The sequence below is a fragment of the Rhea americana genome, unplaced genomic scaffold (genome assembly GCF_003343005.1).
Source record: "Rhea americana isolate MKP2758 unplaced genomic scaffold, rheAme1 scaffold_68, whole genome shotgun sequence".
Classification (NCBI taxonomy): Eukaryota; Metazoa; Chordata; class Aves; order Rheiformes; family Rheidae; genus Rhea; species Rhea americana.
Genome location: NW_028186845.1, coordinates 688,014 through 709,617, shown reverse-complemented (window position 1 = coordinate 709,617; position 21,604 = coordinate 688,014). Strand labels below are relative to the sequence as shown.

Here is a 21,604-nt window from a genome sequence, read left to right as displayed (position 1 = left end):
ACTGGTTTAAAGCTGGCTTGCGGCTGTCTGCTCGAGATCCTCTTCGCAGGACGGCCTCCYGGCGTAGGCGCCGCGGCGCGGGGAGAGACGGGCTGCAACGGCCGCTTGGGCAGGCGTTTGCCGCAGYGTGTCCCTGGCTGCGTTGCGTTAGATCTGTTTTCTCCTGCCCGGTTTCCGTCTCGCTCAGCCACGATTTTGCCTCCTTTAGCGTTTCGATCTGGAGYACCTCTTGTGGGAGTTGCTGGAGGAGGAGGTTTCCCTCCAATTGCTCAAATCAGGCTTTTACCAGAGACTGGAGCTCTTTAAGGGGAGTCTCAGGAGGGATTAATGTCCAGGAACAAGGGGCGCTGATCTCCACCGGCTACCTAAGCACCATTATACTACGAGTAATATTAATAATCAAGGTGGGAGGAAACTTCTTTAGCCTTGTACGCGTCTGCGTTATGGTAGAAATGTGCTGCTTTTTCGGTGGGACTCGCTGAACATCCTGTTGATACAAYAGTCTTCTCCTAATCTCATTGAAAACAATTAGCAGAGCTCCTGCAATCAACTCAGATTCTGAACTGGAAATCCTGATGAGATTCTCTTGAAAAATTACRGTGGCAATGAATAAAGGATCAGGGATTTTTCATTTACACGTGCTGCATGCTAATAAAACGTAGGTCAGCTCAGAGGTGCAGGACCTTTTATAAGAAGCRAAATAAGTATTGATATTGTTTCTGCCTTAATTTAATGTTTCTGGAGTTAGGGATTAGAATATTAATATTTGCCTCTTCRGACAATGCTTTTCATCCGCCAGCCTTTTACAAGTGAGATCAGGTTTATTATTCTCATTTTTACAGCTATGGAAAGCAAGGCAAAGGAAGGGAAGATGGCTCACGCAGTAGAGCAGAGCTTGAGGCAGGACGAACAGAGAGTGTTCCTGAATCYGAGTCCCATGCCCTGGGCACTCAGACCTTGGAGATGAGGTCTTAAGTCTAGGAATAAGCATAGTGTTTTCCACACGTGTAATTGTTTATCTAGTTGACATTAAAGCCACAAGGGTTTACCTAAATCTGGTGGTGTATCCTGGAAGATGAAGACACTTCCTCACTTAGTTAAAGASCGTCTGGAAGCCAGATGACCTTTTTCATGTTGCGGAGGTTTACAGTGAAACCTTCAATTAGAGCAATCAATTATATGCTATGCTGTTAGTGTGGAACCTGCTCTTCATSTAGCCTCAGCCAGCCTCTTCTGTAAATCAAAAATTGTCTGAAAATTATCTTTTCTAATCCTGTGCTTGTACTGTTTGTACCTCAGTGCACCACTCTTGAAACACAGAGGTRTATTAGCAGTTGAGGTCTCTCTTTCTCTAGACTAGTTTACGGATAGCAAAAGCGTAGATACGACTGATTTTTGCTATTGTGGCTGTGATATCTTCTACCTGGTCTGCCCAGTTCGTTAACAGCATCTCTAGCACAGGCTTCCCAAGGTTTCTGGAGAAACTAGCAGGGAGGTTTCTTGTTGTCTGCTTGTTCTCACAYGTCCAAGGTTTTTTTTCTGTCCTGAATTTAAACCCCACTGACTTTGCCTGTGTCAGGAAGTGGTACGCTTTGGGCTGTATGTCTCTGGGGGCRTGGGATAAGAAGCAAGAGTTTGCGAAAGGAAGAGCAACCAGCCTCTGCAGCAAGTTGTTTGCATTCCTCTTTGTTGATCCATAATACCTCCCAAGTTGTGACACAACTGTACACAAAATTTTTACTAGTTGGAAGAGCTTGAGCGACATGGCATCCCTTCCCGACACCTGTAATCGCCTCTGGAGGTTTAGTYAAGTCATTACTTTGCACTGGTGCTGGGGAATGGTGTAACTGAGTGATACTCTCTGAACTATATTGTACAGGAGGGCAAGTGAGATGATCATAATTGTTGCTTCAGCCTTTAAAATCTGTCAAACCATGAATATTTCATGAATGCTTTGGTTAGTGTGCTGGTACACAAGAAATAAAGTGTCCATTATTACTAGGATAGAGCTAGCCAGAAATTTTCCAGCAGAATTGTTTTCTGTCAATAATTACTCAGTCAACAGTACATTTTCCAGGAATTTATTTATTTTTTGTCAAAATTGTCAATGAGAGATTATCTAAACATACTCTTTCCGAAGTCAGGATGCCTTGCTGCATCTTTATCTTTTCACCTTTTATATTAAATCAATATTATTAGGAATTCTTTCTCGAGGTTTGGTTACACATGAAACATTGACTTTTTTCATTCCAGTGGAGAGCAAAAGGGAGGTTTGAATTATGCTGCTGCAGGGCAAACCCTGACACACTGCTATTTCCAGCWGACTTTTCTTCCAGGACAAGGCAGTGTTGGGGACTGAATGGTGTTATCCCAATGTAGAGTAAACGTATAGYCCCCTTGATACATGCAATAGTGCAGTAAGCCCCAGCTTGAAYAGCAGTTTTCCTACCAAGAAGCAAAATAGGCTTCTCAACTGTAGTGCTCCATCAGATATTGTATCTACCACAAGCAATAGGTTGGAGGATTTTCAACAAGACCTGTATAAATTCATCCTTTCCTCTTCCTTCYTATTATATATTGCAGTCTCAGAGATTGCTGGCAGTGTGCAGGTTTCGGAGTTTGTTTTATGCCTCCAGCAGACATACCAGAGAATATATGGAAGCAGCAAATCCGTCATGGATTTACATGCCAGTGTAGCAAAAAGGAACAGTGAAGTGCTTGTGGTTGTTGCAGGAAAACTTACGGGCCAGCCTGTGCATGGTGCGAAGGCTTTGGAAGTAAATAATCTTTGTATTTGGATTGTACTTGGAACAAATAAGTAGTGAGAAAGTAATTATCAATAGATCTGAAAGGGAATCACACAAAAAAAGTTTGGGCAAGCTCTAGAAGTARAATCATGGCTTTGTGATTTCCAAGGATGGGCAAGGTAGTAGTTGTGAGCATAAGTGAGAGTGTGTCTGTGGAAGCGGAGCTAGTCGCTCTGGAATGTAAGTGACTCAGAGACTCACGAACACACACACATAGTGTGTGTTGAGGCATTTCTTGGGTGAGCTAAGAGCTCTCTAGGCTCTCCGCAGAGGTCACAGCTAAGCCAGACATCTGCAGAGCCCTTTCTGATGGTGTGTAGAGAAGACTGAAGGTGTGGAGGAGCTCACTCTGAGAGGTCTCAGTCATAAAGCAATCAGCAAAATGCAAAAAATGCTCATCCTCTGTGTTACTGTCTTTTTGTCTCTCTCTCAGGGTCCGCACCTTCCCAAAAGAATCCCACCTGGGCCATGACACAGTCCGTGCCCTGATGTACTATGCCCTGAAGGTCTGGAGCGACATTACCCCACTGAATTTCCACGAAGTGGCCGGTAACAATGCCGACATACAGATTGACTTCTCCAAGGCAGATCACAATGACGGCTATCCCTTCGATGGGCCTGGTGGCACAGTAGCACACGCCTTCTTCCCTGGAGACCACCACACAGCAGGAGACACTCATTTTGATGATGATGAATATTGGACCTTCCGATCATCAGGTATGTCRTGGTAAAATAGCTGCAGTCAAACTCACAAACTGACAGCTCTTCTCTTCTGCATCGATGTTTAGTGTGATTCTGTCTCTATTACACCTTCACCCTGGGCCTGGGACTCCCCAGACCTCCTTCTGGTTCCCTCTTCAACTTTGCCAACAAAACACCACCACCCACTGTCGATGACCTTTTGTTTGCCCAGAAGCCTCACTGATATCTCTATATTTCTCCCCATCATACCCATAGTTGCAGGTTCCTGTTCATGGGAAACTAGGGCATAATGCCTTTGGGACCCAGTTGTCCCCTCTGCTGTGCAGTCGCTGTTCATTTGTGGGAGGAGGTCTATGAGATAATGAGGCAGTGAGGTAACTCGGCTTTTGCATGGTGACATCCAAAGCTGGGCTGGGGAGAGCCAGCCCTCTGCTAATTCATGGATTAAAACTGGTCCTGGCACAGCAGAGGATCCCAGGTCCCAAACGCTGCCATAACCCTTCTCTGATCTCTCCCACATCCTATAGCTGCTTCCTGTCTTGGAGGATGGAAGTCCTGATGCTAGTACTGACTGGGCTAAAAGTTGCCATTCTTAATAGAAAGCAATTAGCCTTCCTGCTCCCTAGGAAGAGCAGGCAGAGCAACACCAACCTGATCTCCTCCCTGGCCTGGAGGGGCACTGGCATATGTCTGTGAGACCTCTTGGCTGGGGACAGAGTTTTCTCACTCATCCTTTTCTGAGTGGCTTCACTATCACATGACTCAGTTTCCTGGTTTTAGAGGATCTTATTTTTAAAGGATATTTATACTGACATCTCTGGAAAGGGCTCTGAGGACTACAGAGGGGAAAAAAAAGCTGTACAAGCTACATTTGTCCTGCCATCAGTTGTCCCTTAACTGACTTCAAGATGATTATAAGTTACGCTTTTATGGGGTTTCTTTCTTTATATGTCATCTTGTCTAGCTAACAGCACAGTTTTAACAGGTGGAGGGACCTTTACAAGTGAGTGTGTCTGTAGGAGATCCGATCTCACAACCGTTGTGTTGGGTGCACTTTGACAGCATGTTGATGCTGCAGTCACCAGCTGCTAATTTTCTTGTCATACCACCTCTCAGCAGCATCCAAGGGGGCTTCTGCTCCCTCAGGTTAATGTTTTCATTTAGACCTAATCATCTTCTCTGAAACCAGCTAATATTTTCTTTCCTTTCACCCCTTTTCTCCCTTCCCTCCATTTAATCATGTTTCTCTCCCCTGAACAGCTCCTCACCATTCACAGGCAGGAACATTCACCAGACCTCGTGGAGGACAGGGAGCTGTGGTTGGCTGGAGTTAATCCTAAATGTATGGAGAACTCGATTACAGAGACATCCAAAAGCACAAAATGAAGGTTCATGCCAGCAGTTCCCATTGGTTCCGTTTCCTGCAACACTTTTGAGCTCTTCAGTCTAATAAGTGCTGGAAGTAGTTTATTGGGTTTTCCTCCTGCTGCATTCAGGCTCTGTCAGTCATTTGGCTGATTCGTGGATGAATTCGTTTCCTCCAGTTCCACGGCGAATTGATCTGTACATTAGAAGATCCCAGAAAATAGTAAGCTCTTGCCGTTGTGGAGGCATCTGGTCTTGAAGGGTTCTCTGCTTCTCTGGCCTTTTTGCATCTTCCCATGAGGTGCCCCAGATTTCGCAGGGCTGTTCAGTGTATGAACAAGAACCAGTGAACTCCTACTGATGGACTGAGCTCCTGTCCAAACTGGGGAGGTGCAGGCACCTCTTGGGTACACTGCTGCCTGATTTGCAGCAGGCTTATGAAAGTATAACATTTTGTTTCTTCTCCTGATGGATCCTCATGCAAAGCTTCACTTCTATCCCCGAGGCTAAAYCTTGAGCTGGAGTTGTAGAGGCTAAAATCTTTCCTGCTGCTCCAAGTGGAGCACTAAAATGGTACTGCCTCTGACTGAGGCCTTTGCAGTAGAAATGTTTCAACTGAAATTTTCCATCTGTTGGTTACTAGACACTCGCAAGTTCTTGCAAAGATGAGTAATAACCTTCATGCCTGTGCTCTTCACTTTGGGTGACTGCTTCAACTGTCCCAGTGCTCACAGGTAGATCCAAGGTGCTGCATGCCCAACCCCAGGAAGCCAGGGCAAGCTGAGCTGGAGTCCAGGCTGGTGCCAAGCAGAGGGTCTCTCCCCACAGAGACCTGGGRAACATCACCACAGTGCAGCTGTGAATGTCCCTGTGTGGCTGAGAGGATGCTGTTAGTGTTGCRCTCCTATAAAACTAGATCAAAATCAACCTGTTCCTTAGTTCTTGCCTTGGATTGTGTAATCCCAAACAGTGTTTATTACAAAAAAGAAAGAAAGAAAGAAAAAGAAAAACAAAACAAAATGGCAGCTCTGTTTTACAGATGTACAGAGCAGAGTGAGCACTGAAGTCTGGTAGCTTGTCTTAGCAGATGMATTATTAGAGTTGCCCTCTTTGGTCCCGATGGTCCTGAATGCTGCTCATTCAAGCACAGTGGAAGGAGCTTCCACGCGTTCGCCTTGGTGGAGTGGATGTGGGGAGTGGGCCAAAGGCCGGCGTCCCCCAAGAACCATTCCCTCCAAGCACGGCCAAGAGACAAGGGCATGAGGCTGACGACGGGAAAGCTGCCCTTCGTTGCTAAGGTGCGGAGCTATCTAAGCTTCATCTTTTATTTATTTTATTCTTCCTCTAGTGATTCAAAAATAACAAGTTGGTAGGTGATATAAAAATATCCCCAAGGTTGTCAGTTTGGCATTAAAACGTCAGAAAGCATATGTCTTGTTCTCTCCCGGTGCTGAGGAAAACAGCACAGGTTATAAAAAAAGCAACTGCTTACAGACACTGTAAATAATAGTCATCAAGGAAGAAGGAGAATTCTGCAAAAATATTCCCCAACACCRTAGGCCCAGTGGGGAGTGCAAAGCATTACGCAGGATCAGCCCACGGCACCTTCTTTGGGAGCTCTCCTCCAGCCCCTGCCATGGCTCAGGAAGTCGGGGACTCCCCTAGGCTCCACGGAGGTGTCATCTTTCCAGCCTCCCTTCCTCCTTATTACAGTACTTGTGATTGTGAACTTTGTCACAACCACACTTAAAATCAATCTTGGTATTGCCCTGCGGCACATTGCTATGCAGCGAGGAGCCAGCGGTAGCGTGTGTGCTCAGCCCAGGCTGAGCCCTGCAGTGTGAAAGCCCCAAACAGGATCCGTCCCCTATGGCTGCCAGGGGAAGTTGTTCTTTGGCTTTGGCAGCATTGAAGGTTTAAAAATGGACACCAGCCCATGCTAAGATATGACCAGAACAGCTGAGGCTCCGAAGGGGACCACTCACTGCAAGGGTGGTGTCTATGTGATGCATGCGATGTCAGGCCCTAGGGGTTAGATTGCAAGTAAGGGAATTTGGGAAAAAAAGAGTAGAGTATGGAGGAACAACCAGTAAAAAGTCATTGAGGAGGTATCGTTGTTAAATAAGTTCTCTCTGAAGGACTGTAAGGTGTGTAAAGATCCAAGTGTTTGCCTAAAGGAGCAGGCCTAGAGTCCAGAGCCCCTGACCCTCCTGGTGAAGTCTTCAGCAAGATGTGGAAGGGCAGAAGATGGGCAAGTCCTCTGGAAACAGCTTCACATGACCACTTGCCCCTTTTGCCATACCCTGCAAGGACAGTAGTTAATGGGCAGCATGGTGGGAGACTTGATGATGGATGAAAAGACAGCTCTGCATTTATAGGCATCCAGGAAGTTCCTCCACTGTAGAACTTGGCCAAGGCAACAGTGTGTGATTCCAGCAGCTGACAGGCAGGGAAAACCCCAGCTGAAAGAYTGAGCAGTGCTGGCATTGTACCTTGGCAGGCTGGCTGTGGTCCCCGCAGATGTTCCCTCCTACTCTGTCTGGCAGTGCCTAAGCATGGCTCTGCCCAACTCTTGCAGGTCCTTTGGTCCAGACAAGGGCAATACATGGCTTTTGCTCAGTATTTCAGATGTTGGAGAGCTTCCAGTTAGCCAAGGCAGAAGTCTGGTATTCTGGGCATCACAAAGACTGCCTGTAGCTGCTACAAAGACGTGAAATACAGGACACAACTATTCTGGACCAGCATCTCCACCTCTGGTTAATGGGAATGATAGATGGTCTTGCCAAGCATGCTGTGAAAGTCGTTCGTCCAGCTGTTCGCAGGTGCCATTAGTGATCGGGGAATTAGAGAGCTGCTTYTCAAACCTGTATCGTACCGAGGACTTGCACTGTGCCTGATGTCTGGCCTTCTTTCCCTTCTCATGTGATACACTTTGGTTTCCTTTTTTTCAACTGGCAAATACTTTTTTTTAAAAAAATTTCACCAATTCCAAAACATTTTTTTCCAGTTAATGGGGGGGGGATGACCATGTTAAAAACCCCACTCCAAACCCTACATCCAAGAAAAAATTRAAATTGTTATTGTAAAAGCCTGTAAGGCCTTCACAGGTGGAAAATAATGTCATAATCACAATTTTTCTCTTATGATAAGCAAACCCTTTCCCATGCAACTCTGAAGCTGTCCTGCTCCTATATTAGACCATAATCTTCTAGTCTGACTTCACCCAGCATACATGTATGTTTTCTTTTAYGGTCCATCCAAACCCACAAAACACAATCAGCATGTAATGACTTACATTTTGATTATGTTTTCATTTCCAGATGCTCATGGGATGGACCTATTTGCTGTAGCTGTCCATGAATTTGGCCATGCCATTGGCTTGACCCACATCTCTGCCATAGAGTCTATCATGAGACCCTATTATCAAGGTCCAGTGGGGGATCCTTTGAAGTATGACCTACCTTATGAGGATAAAGTCCGAATCTGGCAACTGTATGGTAAGTCTGTGTCCCTCACCCACCTATGGCCCATTTCTGCCACAGAATACATTGGAATAGCTCTTCTCTGGGGCAAATGGAGCATGTGGGGAGGATGGTTTTCCCCTCTACTGCTTCTTTGTCTTTGCGCACAGGAGTCAGGGAATCTGTGTCCCCCACAGCCAAGCCTGAAGTAAGCAAAACAGACAACCATCCTATCCTGCCGGAGCTGCCGGAGAACCGTTCCACTGTCCCGTAAGTCAAGCTCATTTCTGTTCAGCTGTTGTTGATATTTTCGCAAAGGCCACGTAGTACTTACAGACCACTTAAGCATCAGGATCTTGTCTGCTCGCTCCAGCTTTGGTATTTCCCTCCAGACTTTTTGTCTGCCGATAAATACACACCCAGAGTAGCTCTTCTTCCTTGTGTCTCCTGATCATCTCCTGCATATGTTGTTGCGTTTTTCAAGCAGTGTATGTGGAGACTGGAGACTGGCCAGCCGGCCCATAACTGAGGTGGTTAATAGCAGCAGTGAGTGACAGTTGCTATTTATTTGTTAGCTGATTTTTATTATTCAAGGCATGTTGAGAAATTTTGCATCGTTGTGGAATGCTTTGCGTTTTCCTAATACTCCAAATTTCACACGTGTTAATGGAAATTTGTCCCCATCACCCTTAGGTGAACTCATCCTTGCTGAAATTTTAATCAAACTTCTTCTGCAGTGTCCTGATTTGTGCATGCATAACTTACCTAAATCTTTCYACGGTGAACAACTCCTTAATGTTGGGAGTGAGTACTGAACAAGTGACCTGATAGCCTGACTCCAGCACAGTTTTGAATTAGCAAAGATCTGCTYGTATTAAGTGTGTCATCAAGCAACCAGCACATCCTCATTTAGGAAAGCTCTGGATCTAGATCATTAATAAATGCTGGAATTACCAAATCGTTCTGCTTCTAGGACAGCAGAAGGGTTAGAGGGGAAGCATCCTTTTGACACTGAGTAAATACGTAGAAGTTAATGGTCATACACATTTTTTGCCCAATGCCAAGGGTGTCCCAAGTGAGAGCAGCACAGATGGARCAGGTCACTCAGGTGGTGCTGGCTTTGTCTCCTGTCCGCCCCTCTYGTCAGTGATTCCTTGAGGAAGTTAATTCACTTCTCTAGGCCTCGGTTCCCCCTCTGTAAAGAGAGGATAACAACAGCATCCTTTCTCACAAAGTGAACCCGTGAACAACTGGATCGCTGCTACWGCAGCGGGGCCATAGCAGAATCTGATCTTGAAAAAAACCACTGTGCTGCAGTTACTTCTTCCCATCTGGGCACCTTCTCCCCACTTTGCCCAACTTGGTGTTATGCCCGGATTGTTAGTAGTGGCTGATGCCAAGAGTGTGTCCCAAACACTGGCCTTTGGCAGTATTAAGAGCTGATGCTCACTGTATCCTGTTCCCTGTAGTAGTGATGCCACCTAGAGCTGGCTGAGTTAGTGCTGCAGCCGAGATGTGCTCTTCTAGGCCAGCAACGCATCGGCTTAGTCTGGAGGCTCTCTGTCTCCCAGACTGTCCTGTGGCCAGCCTAAGTAGCCATGTGAATTTGCAATGCCATTGGTAATCTTTCTTGCTGCATAGTTTCTAAAGGAGCATGTCCCGAAAGCTCTGTATGGCCAGCATCTTGGCTGGTGCCTGCATGTGTTGTGTAGAGGACCTAGGGACAAGAGAATATATACATATATTTTTGCACTGCTGTAGTAGATCATGATCCTGCAGTGCCAGCAGGGGAGCAGGAAACTCGTCCACCTCCAACACCTTTCTGCCCTGTGTGACTGGGAGGATGAAATGTGCCTCAAGAGGGCTCTGAAGCTGATGCTGCCAACCTAACACAGCTCTTCTGTCAGCAGATTAGATTTATGCATGCCTTTCACCCAGAGCAGCTTTTTTTGTGTATTTTTCCAGCATCTTCTCCTTGTTCTCTATCAATCATCATTTTTCACTTGGGCTTCATAGCTCTTTAGGTCCTTCATACTCTGTGCCTTTCCCCCCACCTTGTTAAAAGCAGCTCAGTATCTCAGCCTGTGACTTGSCAGGTGGCTTCCCCCATACATCATGTGGCATCATCTCACCTCCAAGTCTCTTTGTTTAGTCTTTACTGCTGCCTCACTTTCCAGCTTTCTTGCCTCTAACTGGCTTTTCGGAGCTCAGCCTCCAAGCACCATCATTCCCGGCCTTTGGAGTCACGTGCCTCTTGCCTTTTTATTCATCCAGTGTCCCGATGCTTCAGGGCACCTGGCCTGTGTCAGGACACATAGTGTCTTGTGTCACTGGGGAGCTGCAAGCCAGTGCTGCCCTCAGCTACTTCAGCTAGTAAAGGTGGAATCTGTGTTCCTCAGCTCTTCTCAGCAATAGTCTCAGGTGGCCCAGGGAGTGTTTGCTGCCTTCAGGCTGATATTTGTCCAAGCCCATGCCTTGGAGATGCTCCATGCACATAGCTGGGTACACGGAGTGTGCTGGGAGAGCAAGGGATAACAGATGCAGTCTGTGATGCTCTGCACAGCTCCTCAAGAGTGAAATAGCTCCTTCAACACAAGAGCCCAGAGCTGCAGCGCAGGCCGCTTCAGCTCGGGCATTGCAGAGAGCTGTGGCACGTACGGCTGGGAGAGGCAGCTCACGGGCTGGGGCGAGTGGTGGCAGCGCTGGCTCGCCACAGGGTGCCACGGGGTGCTGGACCGGGGCTGGGGTGCCTCCGTCCCGCTGCCAGCACAGGTCCGTTCTCACCCAGCTCGTCTCTCTGCAGGCTCCAGAGGGATGTGCCCAACAGATGCAATACTCACTTTGATGCTGTGGCCCAGATCAGAGGAGAGGCTTTCTTCTTCAAAGGTAAGCGGCTGCTCTCACTGCGACTGGTGTCAGCGATGCTACGGTTCACGTGCCTGAAGCCCTACAACAACATACATATGACGCTGCCAGGCTAGCTTTGTAACGCTGCAAAGGCAACGTCAGCCCGTCTGGAGCATGCGAGTAGGATAAACTGGCTCTGGGTTCACACACTGCAGAGTACTTCTGGGTCTTGCAGAGACCACAGACCCAAGCAATACTTCTCACAGACCACTGACACCTTTTGGCCCAAATAAAACTTTTGAGACCGTTAGTCAACCCACCAAGGCCAAGGACAGATAAGAAGGAAGTTTTAATTTAGATGAGAAGCCATCTCTAGTGCAGAAGGAAATGCCAGTCTTGGCCCCATTAGACGTGGGGTGATGAAGGAGGTGCCAGTGCACAGGATGCCCAGGGGCATGCAACAGCGCTGAGGAGTGACAGGCAGAGATTGTGAGGTGCGGGGCAGCAGCCAAACTGGGACTTTTGGGGAGGTATTGGAATGACTGGACAGTAAATCACACATTTCTCTTTATCCAAAAAAAGGAGAAAGTCAGTGAAACTAAAAAAATAAACTTAAAAAGAATAAAAAATAATATTCTTTAACAGCATATAATTAAGATAAGGAATCTTCAGCTAGGAGAAATTAAGGGTATGACAAGGTTAGGAGGACTCTAGTGGGGCACTAGCAAGGGAGAGAGATCAGAGGAGTTTCTGCAGTTGCACTAATGGAGGTAAGCCCTTGTGTGTCAGGTCACCCACTAGTCACCAAGCGAGCAGCGCTCCGGGCTTTGCCTCTTTGAAGTGGCCGTTCTGGTGAAGATCTAGCACTGCGCTTTCCACTGTGCCGCTTGTTAATCCTTTGCACCCCACTGCCCGGGACTTCAAAGCGAAGAGCTAAAATCTGATATTTGCATAAAGTCAAAATCTTGGCTGAACTAAGGATTAACAGAACAACAGCTCTCTATTGCTTTTTTTTCCGGATGCCTTTGACTTCCCTTGCCTCCTACGCTTCACCGTCTCTGCTGTTGCTTGCTGCTCATGGCTCGCAGACAACACGCGCACGGTTACAGAGCCATCTGGTTCTGTGTTAGCAAACAGTTGCCAACAGTGTTCCTCCGGGGTGCCCGGCTGTCTACGAGGATCCCCTCGGTGCCTTCTCTGCTGGACTCCACGGGCTTTCTCCTCCATCTTTCCAGGATGGAAAAGTGCCCAGTGGGCACTGCTTGGCATCCTTGGCTATAGTTAGGCTATTCCAAGCCAACCTAGCACAGAAAACAGAAGCTTCTCCTGCAGGGATTGGAAGCAGCATCGAGGCCAGCGTAGACCCTCTCTGCGTAACCCAGCGAGGCTCGGCGAGAGGGAAGGGTGGCAGACAGACTCCGGAGAGGGCGATGCTGTTGTGCCCTTTGGGGAGCRCAGGGCAGAAGAGGATGTTCCCCTTGCAGCAGTTTGGTTTCCTCCCAGCAAATTCAAACGCTGTCTCCAGAAAGCCCCAGGGAAGAAGGGACAATAAGAGACAAAAACTGGTGTCTAGGATAAATAGCCATCTTCTTCTTCTTCTTCTTTTTTTTTTTCTTTTTTGCGAAGAGGAACAAAAAAATCAAAGCTAAAAAGAAATCCATCTCAGTGTCTATTTTTTTTGCATATGCTTATTTTTGCATATGCTTTCTGTGGGCCAAAATGCCCACGGTGCCCAACTGCAAAGGCCCCGGGGTCAGTGCACGCAGCCCCTTGGGGCTGCAGAGTGCACGGGGCTGCCGTTGCCCTTCRGAGGCTCCTGGCACCACGCGGCCCTGGCTCATCAGAGCCCCCAGGCGCTGCTGTCAGATGGTCTGGGGCACCGGGGAGCAGTGACATTGCTTCCTGGGTAGGATTTTAATGAACACCAGTCACGAGCGCTCTCCATCAATGAACATTTTGTTACGAGCTGATCTAGCTGATTTCCTAGCCGAGGAGAAGCATCTCCCACTGCGATCAGATGCAGGGACTGACATTCCCCAGGGCTCCCAGACTTGTCTTTTATTCGAGGCAGCAGTGGGTTCTCCGCGCTTCTGAAACTCGGCTTGCTTTGATTTAGGTGCCTCGCTGCAGACTCCTGAAGTTTTAAAGCAACTTCAGCCTGTGTGTGTGTGCGTGTTTGTACAGCGCATGSAGCAATCTTGCCAGAGGCATCTCAAGTACGGAGAGCATGGTACACAGCTGGAATCAAAATCACCTAGTACTGAAGAAAGCAATTGCCTCAACCCATCATCCATATAAAATGAGACGCTTGGGACAGCAGGCCTTTACACTTAGCTTTCATCCTTCTCAATCTGACAGCTTGAAGGGTGGTTTTAAATTACACTCTTTAACTTGGAACAAACGTGTTTTTTTTTTTTTTTTAATTTTATTGTATTTTTGCATGCTAATGGCAGCAGTTCCCCTGCATGTCCGGCTTTGCCTCGTAGGTCTCCACGTAGCTGCAGCACTTTGGCAAGCCAGCTTGGCCATGGCAAAACATGAGTGTGGGTAAACTGGGGCTGTCATGTTAAGAATTCATTGCTACCTCAATTACTGTATTTTTGGCTTTTTCCTAATAGCCTATCCAAAAAACAACAAAAAAACCTAACCATCAACCCAGTCCATGTCTGACTTTGAATATAGATTTAGACCTTGTTTGCTGCAGTTGTGCACCTGCTGAGCCCAGTGCTGGGAAACGGCTAAAATATCAAAAGCACTGGGGCTTCGCTTGCTGTGCCAAATTGGCACAGAACACTTAGAAGTTTAGATACATATCTATACAGAAGCAATTACACCAAGCTATATTTGAYATTAAAAAACAGTGAAAATCTGGCTTTGTCTAGTGCCTCTCTAATTAGAAATGCAGAGATCATCTTTATTTAATTACATGTGTTTCCATAGATGTACAATGGCCATCGAGTTTGAATACTTTTTTTTAATGTTCTTAAAAGGAATCTATAATTATGGCAGTTCTTACCGCATTTGAATGTATTATTCATCCATAGGTTTCAGTCAGATAGAACAAATATGCAAACTGGAGCAGAAGAACGAGAATATGATATAAATCCTTATAATTATAATAAAAAACCCTCTCTGCAGATGTTTAAATGTTGGAGTTTTGCCTCCTGCATTATTAGGCTAAGATCCAATTTCCATAAAATTTTGAAAGACCGTGTCACAATCTGCCAGCTCTAGAGAAAGAACGGAGCATCTTGAATACAAATCCAAAGATGCATCTTTGGTTTCTGTTGTTAAGTTTCCCCTGGGGAGCTGATGCAAAAGCAGATGTAAATAACATGTGATAATTTCTAACAGGAAATAACAAATATGAGACAAAGTTGGGAGTTAGACATCTTGCTTTGACTCAGATTTCACTGTGTGGAGCTCTCCAGGGAAAAGGCAGCGTGAAGCATGGCTGCAAAAACACAGGCTGGGAAGCCCAGAAATAGTGAGGACAGTGTTCGAGTCGCCACTGAAATCATTAAGACTCCCCTGGAAATGGGGCATCCTTTCCACACAGTGACAACCTGTTTTCTTTTCTGTACCCCAAAAAATTCAAAAAACACCCCCAGTCACCCTCTGTTTTGGTAGAAGCTGCAGCAGCTTTACTGCAGGTGTGGGAAGCGTCCCTGCTTGTGCCACCAGGAACCGTGGCCCTTTGGTGCCCCTCCAGACCCATGTCCCCAGCTTACCACGTGCCTTTAGATTGTAYCCAGGCACATTGGTTTCATCTCCTTTTCTGTTCTTCCCTGGTCCTGCTTTATTAATATAGTTTCCTCCCCCTTTATTTTCTTACTCTCTTTCTTCATTTAAGAAGCCTCTGATGTGCCAGTTAGTGTTTTATAAATTTCTGAATACTAAAACAGCTGGGCACCGCACTGAAAGCAGGACAGCAGCCGTGGTCAGATGCTTTGCAGAAAGCCATTGGTGCGCTGGAGAGGACAGAYGCAGGCACATTTCAGGGTCTCTCCAAAAGCTGTGCTAGTCTGGCTAAGTTTTAGCGGCTCCAGTGATCCTTAGRCTGCTGTTCCCATTCCCAGGAAGTCCCCGTGCAAAAGCAGCGAGGAAGGAGATTGAAGCCCTCCTCTTGCYGTGGGTGACCTCCAATTCAGCGGTGCAGCAGCACTGGTGGGAGCTGTGCTCCTCAGGCGGGACTGCGATAACTGCAGTGCGGTGTCCTGGAGTTGTTGCGGTCCYAGAAATTAGGGATTTCTCCTAAAGGCTGCCAGGGATACGAAGAGCGAGTAGGTGATGGTGGGAAACAGGACACTTGTAATTCATAGCTCCCATCCTGTGCGCTTTGCTTTCYGCTCCTGATTCAGCCCGCAGCTGCCGTCTCTTCCCCCCGGCGAAGGCGTGTTGCAGTGTGGTTCAGTAATGTCCAGTCTGTTCCTCCAGGCAAGTACTTCTGGAGACTGACTCGCAATAAGCACTTGGTCTCCCTCCAGCCGGCCCAGATCCACCGTTTTTGGCGGGGTTTGCCTCTGAATCTGGACAGCGTGGATGCAGTCTATGAGAGAACCAGCGACCACAAGATCGTGTTCTTCAAAGGTGAGAGCAAGCGCAGGGATGCAGCTACCCCATCCCCCCAGAGACGCGTCTTCCCGCGTTCTAGCTCTGCCTCAAGGTAACGTTACGATTTGACCAGTCCTGCAGATAGGGGAAACTCGGGTCGTTCGGGGAACGAGATGCTCCCGGGCGAGACGGGAGACCGGCTTCCAGGCCGCAAAGGCGGTCCGAAAGCAGCAGCCAGGCTCCGCGGAAAACGAGGCAAACTTGGTTTAAGAAGGTCTTTAGACAAAGCTAATTGAAATCTTCGCTTTTCAAGAGACAAAATGAAAGCAGAAACTGCCGTGCCCCTCTGCTTTACAGAGTTTATTTTCTTTCCTTCTTGCCTTTTCTCTATTTTTAATATTTTTTGCTGGGAAGAAAGGAAGCTGCAGAGGAGCCAAAAATGAAAACCTCCAGAGTAAGGGTTTGCTTATTATATTTCTGTTGCAATTTTCTTCTTAAAATAAGTGATATCATCCTATTATTTGGGGGGGGGGGAAGCTGAAAAGCTGGGGGAAGAGAAGTTAGACCTCTGTTCCTAAAGAAACGTCCTTGTAGCATCTTCCGTGTGCCGCAGCGCCCCCTGAAACCCCGGGGTCCCGCGGGATTCCCGCGGCAGGCTGCCGGCCCGCCGAGCGGGCTGTGCACCCGTGCCGCCGCTCTCCCGGGGCTGGGACGGGCGCCGCGGGCAGCCCGCGTCCGGCGACACGCAGGGGAGGGAGCTCGCACGCGGGGCGTCAGCCCGCCCTGCCCAGCGTGCCAAAGCAAAGCAGAGAATTTCTTCCCAGCCRTCAAATACCGCCTCGCTCGCTCTGTCCCTCCCCTGCTATTTCGTTGACCCCCGGACAGACACCAAAGCACACAAGTTGCCCTGCTGCCGGTACGCGGGCAGCCACTCAAGTGCCTCTTCAAACGTTGTGGAAAGTTGAGGGAGGAAAAACCTGATCTTTGAAGCAGGGTGTGGGGTGCGCACGAGGGCACTGCCGAGACACKGCCCTGCCGCAGGCTACCGCGGAGGTGTCTGCCAAGCAGGAAGGCAGCGGCTAGAGTACTGAGTTGGAACGGAGAGACCTGGGTTCGTTTGCCTGTGCAGCCAGACTCCTYGTGTGCCTCTGGGCAAGTCATCTAGTGCTTCATTTTCAGCTGAAAAWTACAAAAATATTGATAGTGCTCTGCTGCCCAGCGTACGGTCAGAGATGGTGGCKGTGGCTCTATCAAGCACCTTTAGGACAGTGAGCTGCTCAAACGTGGTTTTTTCCACCCCTGCACACCTTCCTTCCTTCTCTTAAAATCAACAGGTCTTCCAGCCCGAGTCACTCCAAAGTGTGGCATGTTCCCCTCCCACGCTGGAGCATGCTTTGCTTTTCCAGAATGTGCTCAGTTTGTCCTCAAAAGCCACATGTAGCTTCGTATTTCTTGCAATTGGATATTGGGCAGAAATCAAATGGGCAGAACACCAAGCGCCACAGCCGAACGCGCAGCGGAGGCGGCTGAACCAGCGCGGTGCAGCGCACACAGGGCGCTCGTGCCCGGGAACCGCTCCAGCAGCAGCAGTTCGGAAGCGACGGGGGGCTCTGCTCCGGGGAGAGGCTGACCCAAAAAAGCAGCTTTTCAAAGGAGATTCCCCACCCGGCTGCTTCCTTATACTCCCCGTTCTTCCATGGCAGCAACTCACCCTGCGGACTGTCACGGCAACAGATAACGAAACATCAGGTTGTCCACGGGAAAGGCTGGTTTCAGCTGTGAAACGGATGTGATTTTGCCATGTGCCTCTTTCCTTTCCTCAGGAGACAGATACTGGGTGTTCAAAGACAACAACGTGGAGGAAGGATACCCGCGGCCCATCTCCGACTTCGGCCTGCCCCTGGGAGGAATCGACGCTGCTTTTTCCTGGGCCCACAATGACAAGACTTATTTCTTTAAGGACAACCTCTACTGGCGCTACGATGACCACGAGCGGCGAATGGATCCTGGGTATCCTTCAGAGACCGCTTTGTGGAAGGGAATCCCCAGCCCTTTGGACGATGCCATGAGATGGTCAGACGGTGAGTCCGTACGCCGATCTGGCAAAGAAAACGCACTCAGCATATAGAGCCTTCTGCATATATAAACTGCTAAACTCTAGGGGTGCAGACACTTTTAGTTGTCTAATATTGAGCTGAAAAAGGCAGCTAGACTTTGAGTCAAAGCTCCCTGTGCTGCACTCTGCTCACTGAAAGACATTGCAAGTTCAAGCAGGAACAAAAATATCCTGGAGCCCTAATAATTGGGTTTTATTAAAAGAACAGAATTGATCTTTTTTTTTTTTTCCAAATGATTTTTATCCTAACATATGTTGTTTTGCTCTTCRCTGAATTTGTTCTAGTTGGCTTTTAGCTAGATAAATGAGAGTGTGCACAAAAATATTTTTTAAAGGAAATATTTCTCCTAGAATTAGGATTGTTAGGACTTATTTTCCAGGGATTAGATTTCTCAGTGGTTTCTGCTCCCTGAAAAGACTATGGAAATTTTGTTACAGGAGATGTTTAAAGACAGCCGTTCACTCAAAATAAAGTGATACTTCTGGGTTTTATTTACTGGTGACCTAACAGTGTAATAGCAACCATTAAACCAGGCAGAGGAGAGAAACATTTCCAGAGGCTTAGCGAACTGAATTTCAGAAGCTGTTGASAGTGACCCACCATTCACTCTAAGAGGAATCCCTTGTAAGCATAGAAAAAAAACGTGCCCAAAAGCAGAAGGTTCCCTGGGCCCAGCTGGGCCTTTCATGGGGGCATACGTGGTGCCCRAGGTGTTTAGACCAGTCCTCTGCTAAGTGGGAAGAACTTAGCACGCAGAGGTAGCTTCTCTCCCCTCTTTATGGATTATTCATCTAAGAATATGAGTACCAGTATACAGCCCAAGCCATTAACAGTTAGGTGAGGCCTTCTTCAGCCTTACCGTGCCCTGTTACCAGACCGCCCACTGAGGGCCTCTGCTGTGGTCACCCTGCACACCCTCAGTGCCAGTAGGATGACTCTGCTGTAGGATGTCCCACCAAAGAGCTGGCATCTCACCATCCCATCTGTCWTGTGGCTCCTGTCTGGCTCAGTCACGTGTGTGAGATCCCAGACAGGCAGGCATCATCTTCTAGAGCATCCTACCACCACCACCAGTATACTAATAGAGGGTATTGGCAAAAAGCAGTGCCATTGCACACGCCTCCGCTCCTTGTGTTTCAGCTGAGGGTGCACGTGCTCCTTTGCTGCTGCAGACATTCCTGTGTGGTTTCTACTGGAAGACTGTCCATCTCCACTAATCTTGCCATTGGGTTTTGGTTTCTTTTCCCAGGTGCAAGCTACTTCTTCAGGGGCAAGGAATACTGGAAGGTGCTGGACAGTGAGATGGAAGCTGAGGCTGGTTATCCCCAGTCCATCGCTAGAGACTGGCTGGTGTGCAGCGACATGCAGTCGGACTCGCCAGAAGCAGCAGGGAGCAGCAGGACTGGGGCACGCTCAAAACCAGGGCAGCACGATGAGAGCCGGTCAGAAAACGGCTACGAGGTCTGCTCCTGCACCTCGTCCTCCGATTCCCTCCAGGCTTGCCCTGTGCTCAGACTGTCAGCCAGCCTTATGCTGACAAGCATGTGGACAGCAGCACTGATGTGCACGGCTCTATGACATCTCATCACACAGACAGGACAACGCCATGGTGCTTCAGGGATGGGAGGTGGATAAAATCCCATGATGCTACGCTGTTGCAAGCAGAAGAAAACATTCCTAGGAACATAACAGAAAAGTTTTGAATTCTCCATGAGAAGTGAACAGTGGTTTTTTGTTTGATTTTTTTTTTTAATTTTTAATTTTAGTTTAAAGATMTAATAACAGATTTTGAGTTTTGCACCTTCCTATTCCCCCATCCGGTTAAAGATGAGAGCAGCCTATAATGYTGAATTTAGAAATGTTCCATACAGATGTGTTGCTTTGAATGTTTGAAAACTGCAAATAGGGGAGGGGAAAGCTACTGTGAACTAATGAAAACAGAATAGATAGTGGTGAGACAGGGGGCAATATCCTGGGAGGAAAGGTAGCAGGGCTAGAGGAGATGTGCAGTAGTTACGCTGACATTTGATAACACGGTGTACACATCCTATTGGATGTACTAGGTAGAAAGAAACTTTGGTTCCACTAAGATTAACTGCAAGGTGATCATTTTACTATCAAATTTTCTGTGGTAACTGATGTCAAGATAACCTGTATCAGTTTCTATGGGTCAGAAACACCTTTGCCTTTCAGAAGGCGGTGCAGCTTATCTTTGTATCCAAGTCATTTGAATTTAAGAGTTTATCTAATAAAATTTGGCTGCCTACTCACAGACCTTGAAGTCATCTGCCGCATCAAGTCTGCCACCTTCTGCAGGGTTTTGCCAGCCCAGGCTCAGGAGCTGCCTTACCTCTATGCAAACAGCAAACCAGCTGGGTGCAGCCATGCACATGAGATGCAGTTACACCCATCAAACCGGTCTCATCCATGCACGTGAACTTCTCAGCTCTTGGAGTTTCCGTTTTCGGTTGTTTTACATTGTGCATGAAGATGGATCTCATTCATTGGTGACTCTATCATGCCTGGCTGCATTGTGGAGGATGGGAAGGAGTTGGGGAGGGCTGCTGCCTTGTTAGCCTGAAACTCTTCTTGATAACTTAACYGAAATTTAGAGTGACAGAAGAGCTGTATTGGAATGCTCCTGGCCATTTTCTCACTGCTGATCCATTTTGAGATATAATTTAGGCATCTGACTGTCCTTGAGAGGAGCAAATGAGATCCTGTGGAAGGAACCATGATACAGCTGTTGAAAAAGCCAATCTAGYGTTGTCATGGGGTGTTAAAGGGCAGAAATTGGCCGCAGCTTCTGGGACACACTATTCCTCTCTGCCTGGCTTCCTTAAGCTCCCACCATGGCTCCTTGCTGCCTTTCTCCATGCCAAACCTAGGGGAGACCAGGCAGTGGTGGGAAGCTGAACGTAATGTCATTGTGGGACCAAAGGCTGCCCCACTCTCCCCAGTGCCAACCAGGGTGTTGCTATTGGCCTGGGTCTAGTGCAACGCCCCCAGTAGAACCMGCTAGACAAAAGGCAGCAGAGAGCTTGGGCTTTGCATGTCTGGGAGCAGTGCTGGTCCTAGCCAGGTCCTGAGTGACAAAGCTGGTGCTGATGGGCCCTGTTTCCTGCTGTCTGGCAGGAAAGATACTCTTCTCTCTCTTTTATTTATTTATTTTTTAATTATTTTTTGGTTCTCCTCCACAAGGGCAATATCCAGAAGTGGCACCTGGAAATCAGAGGATTAGAGGCAGGGATGTGACTAACCCTGCTTCCACAGGTTCTCCAGGTCAACCAAAGAGCCTGTTCTTGTGGCAAGAACTAGTGGTGCCCTCCCTTATGTTGGATATTCACTGTCTGTTGTGCGAACTGGACATCATGAGCAGCGGCTGACACCCACAATCCACGCTCRCATTTTCCAAAGCTTAAGCTCAGGGGCTGATGTGGGAGGCAGGGAAGGACAATTCTCCTCTGTGCAAAGGATAAATGTGTTGTTGAACGGCTTGTTGAATTCCGTGTACCAAGCGGTACAACCCAGGCCGGTTGTTTGCACTGTTACCTCACCCTCCAGACTGGTGTGACCACATTATGCCAAATTCACTCCAGAGCCCCCTTGTCCCCAGGCCTTCCCTACCGGCATCAGGGATGTCCTACTCTGCCATGAGCTTTAGAGGCAGTCACCAYGCTAGAGAGCAAGAAACCCTCCCCTAACCCAATCTGTTGGTATATAACTAAACTATATGTGAATAACGAGCCAT

The 21,604-nt window shown here is 47.8% G+C and overlaps 1 protein-coding gene across 1 annotated transcript in view; it reads left to right on the top strand.

The window, feature by feature from the left end:
- The window catches only part of MMP17 (matrix metallopeptidase 17), a 54,617-nt gene extending 34,490 nt beyond the window's left edge, over positions 1-20,127 (top strand). The window contains exons 6-12 of the mRNA XM_085321061.1: positions 3,241-3,524; positions 8,195-8,371; positions 8,506-8,605; positions 11,139-11,221; positions 15,620-15,772; positions 17,560-17,817; positions 19,103-20,127. Coding sequence (XP_085177187.1) covers positions 3,241-3,524; positions 8,195-8,371; positions 8,506-8,605; positions 11,139-11,221; positions 15,620-15,772; positions 17,560-17,817; positions 19,103-19,431 — 1,384 coding nt within the window. The 3' untranslated portion in view covers positions 19,432-20,127. The remainder of the gene's footprint in view (positions 1-3,240; positions 3,525-8,194; positions 8,372-8,505; positions 8,606-11,138; positions 11,222-15,619; positions 15,773-17,559; positions 17,818-19,102) is intronic.
- Positions 20,128-21,604: the final 1,477 nt, after the last annotated feature.